Here is a 6,000-nt window from a genome sequence, read left to right as displayed (position 1 = left end):
GCAGCCATTGACTTGGTTTACATCGTGCACTTGATACACGTACTAAATAGTAACTTTCTATTATAATCTTAATATCGACAATGTATATAAAAAACGGTATATTAAGCTGGTACAATATTCATCAAGAAGACGTATTGTATCGATTGAATGCGTCGTCGTTGATATAAATTGTATTAAAGAGTGTTCGATTGGCCCTGGGTTAATCGCTCCGAGAGCGATTAATGTGTCATAAGTCTTTACTAACCAATCATAAAACTTATAAGTACTTGTTCGACCAATAAACATAGGCTGAATAACCTAAAATGGGTTAACCCAAAGCCAGTCGAACATGCTATAAGATAATATTAAGATCGTATGAATCAATGAACATCGAGTATTAAGCCGCCATATTGATGCTTGATGCTCAATACTCGATGCTCATTGGTCCATATGTCTTATGTTATGCATATTATGCAGTTATGCCATTTCATGTGCGATGAGCTTCAGCCTCTCCTCGAAAGCAAATCGTAGTACCAACTGTCATTACGATAATCTATAATGCTTGAAATTTAAATGCAAAATCAGTAAGAATGCACAGTACGCTGATAGATGTTGTTAAATTGCGTCGTTGTCTGTGACACATAAATAATGGCATTACTTTTTATTGAATTTATATACAGTAGATTGTAAAACGATTTGAATACGATAAGTTGAGAGCAACCAAGCTGTCAAACTTCAAAGTCATTACTGTGTTTGATGGGTTTTCCCAATAATTACACAGGTATTCATTGTAACAATATATAGGTTTGTTGTTTTTGAAGAACTTCTGTGCTAATGCAACAGGTTAGAGTGAAACACAAGTATATTTTTTTTTACTTCTACTTATTGTTCAGAAGTTCTCTAAAAACGACCTCTTAATTATTAATTATTATTATTATATATTAATTACTAATTATTAGTATTATATATAAAATAAAAAATCAAAAGTTTCATTGACAAATTCAGTAAAATTTGTTGTGAGTTTACGCGAAGAAAATAGATATAATTGATTTACAAACGAGTGCTATGACTTTAAAATATAATTCTCGCATTGCAAATGACTCATATCTATATCGAGTGCGAAGCCATTTAATCGCTATTGATTTGTTTTGCGTTGCACCCTAGTATGTACGTTAGAAAAGTTCCCGGCTATCAAATTCCAATCTTCGCGCGTAATTACAGATAAAATCTGTAGATTAGAAGAGTGAAAATAGAAATTAACGTCATTGTCTTGTAGACCTGGCGATAGATGGACGACGTGTCTTGAGAGCTCTCTTTTCCTATCGAATGACATTTGAATCGTTCAAATCCTGACGAGAGAATACAGAAATGGAGGTTGCAGCTCTTTCTGTGCTGAAACGAGCGATGGAGATGGATTCAAAAGAACAATATACAGTGGCATTGGTATTGTACAAGGAAGGTGTGAAGATACTTCTCAACATCGCAAAAGGTACTGTCGCCACGATGCTTGTCGTTTCTCTGTTTCATTTTCGTTAACCCGGGAATGCGTGCATCGGTTATTTCCCCGTATTTTTTCGTTTTCTATACACGCCCGCGATACACGCCCACTCCCAGGTTAAATATCTGCAAATATAAGGGAACACAAGGTTCTTCTCGATTGAGCCCTGCTTTTCGTATTTGACATACAGCAAATTTTCTAATCTTATCAAATTTAAATGTCAAAGATAATATAGAGAATTCAATCATATGTTACTAATTCTGAGTTTATTTTTAGATGCAAAAAGAATTCTATTTACTGAACTAAACTCTGAAAAATTCTTTTTGAATCTGAAAATATATATATAAATTCAGAATTGGTGACATTGACTGAATTCTTTATAAATTTTTTTTGAATTCTCTGGAAAGACTTGGGCTATGTTACATACATTATCCACTTCAAATATTAACAAACCATAATTCATGTTATATATATTGTAGATTTTCAATACAGATAGAGTGAGTGACAGAACATAGTTTTAGTTTTACTCTTATATTTATAGTAGAGTGATTTGAACTTCAATTTTTGTAATAATTTCTGTTATTGAAATGTTATTTGAAATTATAAATATTAAAATATGTAATATACTTACATATGATTTACAAATCATATTTGATATCAAGGAGAGGCTCTTTTCTTTTGTATTTATTGAGTGTTTTTCATTTAATGATACAAACAAATACATGTATCTAATTTTATATCTATTGATTTATTAAATATGGAACAAAGATAAAATGTTGTGTTAACAACATATTCTTGTCAAATAACAGAAACTTCTAATAGGTATCTTAAAGAAATTTTATTAAAGATGGTTGAAAAATATCCCAATTTTTCAGATGTCTTTTAAATATCTTTTAGATATTGTGATATTTGAACACTTTTAAAATATTTTTTTAAGAGAAAGTAAGATTTTAGAAGTTGTGCTGCTACCTAAGGTGTTACTAAATGGAAAGCACTCACTCTTTTCTTTCTATGTCATGGATTAGAGCACCTCTCGCTAAAAATGCTGGAGTTGTTAGTTTTATTGTATTGCTACTTTCGTGGCTCAATTCAAGAATATTAATGAATATTAATGAAACGATAGACACAAGAGAAGTATCCAAGAAGGAATACTTTACTGCTATGGCAAAGGAATTTCTGGACAGAGCTGAAAAGGTGAGAAAGTTTATTCATATGAAGAAACTAACTGGTTCCTACAGAGAGTCGACAAAAATTGAGAGTGGATCAATAGGACACAGCTATGCAAGTGTTTTTGGCAGATTTTTAGATAATACTGTCACTTTCATTGATATTGAAGACCCATTCATAAGAACCTTCCATCAAGTACGTATTATAATATTATAAAATATATAGATTATTATAATGTGTGTTTACAATGTCGTATTTGTTTGCAGTGTCAAAACTTGGTTAGATTATGCGAACTGGCTGTCCAAAAGTGTTGTACACTATCTAGGATATCTCTTCTGACGACTTATGATTCAGAGAATACTAATCAAATCATAAGATTGGCAGAGTTAAAGGAGAGTTTGATGTCTCGTAAAATTTCCTTCGATTTTTCCTTTTCCGAAACGTTACATGATAGAAAAATTTTGTAAATACAAATGCATATGCGACTGTTACAAAGAAGATTCATATCTGGACTCTGAAGTTAACGCCCTATATTTGTGTTTCAGATTGAGCAATGGATGGGTGATTAAAATCGGACGTGGATTAGATTACTTTAGAAATTCGGATGGCCAATTTATCCTCGGTGCGTGTGATCTGGAATTGAGACCCTGCTTGGAGACGACAGTAGACATTTTCCCACAAAACATATCTTCAGATACCAGCAGTAAGAAATAATTAGTGACAGTATAAATAAAGAATAAAATGGTCATTTTTTTATAAGATTTTACAAATATATTATAGAATTATGGCACATTTTTTACGGCTGAAAAATAAAACCGTATTTTTACATAGTATAAGTTTGTATCTTTAAAGATACAAAACACGAAACTAAGTACTATACTATAAATCTCTTTTTAATGATGAATCAACTTGTTTCTTGTATTATTTTTATATTATGAAACGTATTGTAATTATAGTTTACTATTATTCAATACATATTTACAGCGCCCCGTTTTTACTATACGTGACTTTTCATTGCCGATTGGAACCAGCGCGATGGATCCTTTCCCTATGAAGTATCTCCTCAATCCAACGTACTGCGATTCTTGGCCTTTGCGATTCCGATTTGCTTCACTGCTTTCCTACATGCTCGCCTCAACGATCTGGTATATCTTAATAAGCCCGTTTCTACCTGCGGCTCGTCTTTTTCCGTTTCGGCCCGCTTGTCGAAGCCACAAACCGGAAGAAAATCGCCGCCGCCGACTGCGAACACTTGCCGCGCGATTTCTGGGTCCACACAGAGCACGGCTAGAGACCCTTGAGTAGAGACTGGACATAACGGGGTTCCGCGTAATTGGTGCACGTGACTTTTGCTCACAAAATGGCAGCGCCAACATAAGTAAAGTGAGAAAAAATATATTCGTCTCACTCTACTTATTGCACTAATGCAGCAGTGCAGCGAAAAAGAATAGATCATGTATTTCTTACGAGCTCACGTATTGGCGGCCGCCACTTTGTCTAGTCTCTCTTGAAGGGTCTCTAAACGCGGCGGCCGCGGTGACTTCCAGTCGTCGATACCCAGTAAACATGCATGACTAAAAGATGTCGAAAGATATCTAAAAGATATCTTATGCAACATTTTGTTGCATAAGACGTCTTTTAGATATCTTTCGACATCTTTTAGACATGTATGCTTCCTCCAAACCAGGCGGTCTCATTCTGAGGAAGGATACCAACGCCACGGAAGCGCGCACTTTCGCCAAGTGCGCTCAGCCTGCCGGAGTGCGCGCCAATTCGCCAATCAACGGCCACCTGGGATCTTATTACGGTTCTGTGTGAGAAGTGAAAATGCGAAAAATAAACGAATTTACTAAATGCTGACCAATGAAATTATAAATTATTCTAGTAAATTCGTTTACTTTTCGTATTTTCGCTTCTCACACAGAACCGTAATAATCTCCCTGCTCCATCAGCCAGACATTGCTACCAATATTTATAGTAAACGAAAAATAAATATTTGTAGTAATATTTTGTAAATATATCTATTTACAAATATTATAATATTAATATTATATATATGAAAAAAATAAATGTAATTATTTAAAATTATTAAATTAATAAAAAGATAAGAAATTTGAATCTCAGCAATGGTAAGCAAATTTTCAAAGTACAATTTAAATTCAATTGAGTAGCGTGTGAAACGATAAAATGAAAATTTTAAGAAAAATTCAGGAAAAGAGAAAAATGTATACAATTGTATATATTTTAATAAATATTTTTATAATATTTGAGATATATAAATATTTTTCATCTATTGAATTTGAGGTCACAAAAATATTTTGTAAATATATTTGTAAATATATTTATGAAACATTTTGGTAAATATTCATAAAATATTTAAATAAATCTTATAAATATTTTGTAAATATATTTGTAAATATATTTATGAAACATTTTGGTAAATATTCATAAAATATTTAAATAAATCTTATAAATATTTTGTAAATATATTTGTAAATATATTTATGAAACATTTTGGTAAATATTCATAAAATATTTAAATAAATCTTATAAATATTTTGTAAATATATTTGTAAATATATTTATGAAACATTTTGGTAAATATTCATAAAATATTTAAATAAATCTTATAAATATTTTGTAAATATTTTATAAATATTTTGTCTGGGTTAATGGATAAAAAGGATAAAGAATAGTAGTAATTGATGTAATATGTTCAATAAATGTACAAAAATGTATATTAAATATAGTCGAAATATTACAATCTTAACAAAGAAAGATATAACTGCTATATAACATAAAAGTAACGGGAGCGTCCCGACTACGGTACGATTGGACACAACCAACCGATGAAAAGAATTATCTAGTGAATTACTAGGCCGAACCAATCATTACAATCTGTGTCCAATCGTATCGTAGTCAATCGGGTCCCATCCGAAGTAACAAGGTACGTGTTACGTCTATGTTATATAACAGTAATATTTTGTGTTTGCTGGGATAATTGTAGTAAAAAATATAGAAAAATTAATTTATCAATGAGTTGTAGATGGATACTGCAAATGTGGAAACTATTGGAGGTTTGTTTTTAATAACAGCATCTGAAATTAACTCTGAGGACTCTTTATCCTCTAATAACTGACCATATTCCATGTACTAAATCAATTTCAATTAATGACATTTTTTATATTATTTGATATTATTATTAGACTGCCTCTCTCTCTCACAATTTTTATAAAAACAATACTGATAGATTACTGATTGGGACCCGACGTCGGACATACGACGATCCAATAGCCAATAGGAAAATTTACTTTCTAGGGACAGTACATCACTAGCTAGTAACCTTAAAAAGTGCA

General features: G+C 31.7%; 1 protein-coding gene across 5 annotated transcripts; it reads left to right on the top strand.

Moving 5' to 3' along the window:
• Nucleotides 1-576: 576 nt before the first annotated feature.
• LOC116844280 (MIT domain-containing protein 1-like) lies at nucleotides 577-4,228 on the top strand. Of its 5 annotated transcripts, none has more exons than XM_032815596.1 (5): nucleotides 577-760; nucleotides 1,256-1,468; nucleotides 2,601-2,839; nucleotides 2,911-3,107; nucleotides 3,190-4,224. In XM_032815596.1, the coding sequence occupies exons 2-5, from the start codon at nucleotides 1,348-1,350 to the stop codon at nucleotides 3,356-3,358; spliced, it is 726 nt and encodes a 241-aa protein (XP_032671487.1). In that variant the 5' UTR covers nucleotides 577-760; nucleotides 1,256-1,347; the 3' UTR covers nucleotides 3,359-4,224. The 5 variants fall into 5 exon arrangements, with proteins under 5 accessions (XP_032671487.1, XP_032671489.1, XP_032671490.1 ...); XM_032815598.1 differs by lacking the exon at nucleotides 577-760 and adding an exon at nucleotides 803-822; XM_032815599.1 differs by lacking the exon at nucleotides 577-760 and adding an exon at nucleotides 1,124-1,142.
• Nucleotides 4,229-6,000: the final 1,772 nt, after the last annotated feature.

This window comes from Odontomachus brunneus, unplaced genomic scaffold (genome assembly GCF_010583005.1).
Source record: "Odontomachus brunneus isolate Ranch 3 - 2012 unplaced genomic scaffold, Obru_v1 Obru_scaffold_040, whole genome shotgun sequence".
Lineage (NCBI taxonomy): Eukaryota > Metazoa > Arthropoda > Insecta > Hymenoptera > Formicidae > Odontomachus > Odontomachus brunneus.
This window is presented reverse-complemented; position numbering and strand designations above follow the sequence as displayed.

Bases quoted from the DNA above. Each gene is read 5' to 3' on its own strand.
- LOC116844280 (XM_032815595.1), top strand. From the start codon at position 2,462: ATGGAAAGCACTCACTCTTTTCTTTCTATGTCATGGATTAGAGCACCT. The intron at 2,840-2,910 runs GTACGTATTATA...ATTTGTTTGCAG, and splicing joins TCATAAGAACCTTCCATCAA to TGTCAAAACTTGGTTAGATT. The intron at 3,108-3,189 runs GTAAATACAAAT...TTTGTGTTTCAG, and splicing joins TTACATGATAGAAAAATTTT to ATTGAGCAATGGATGGGTGA.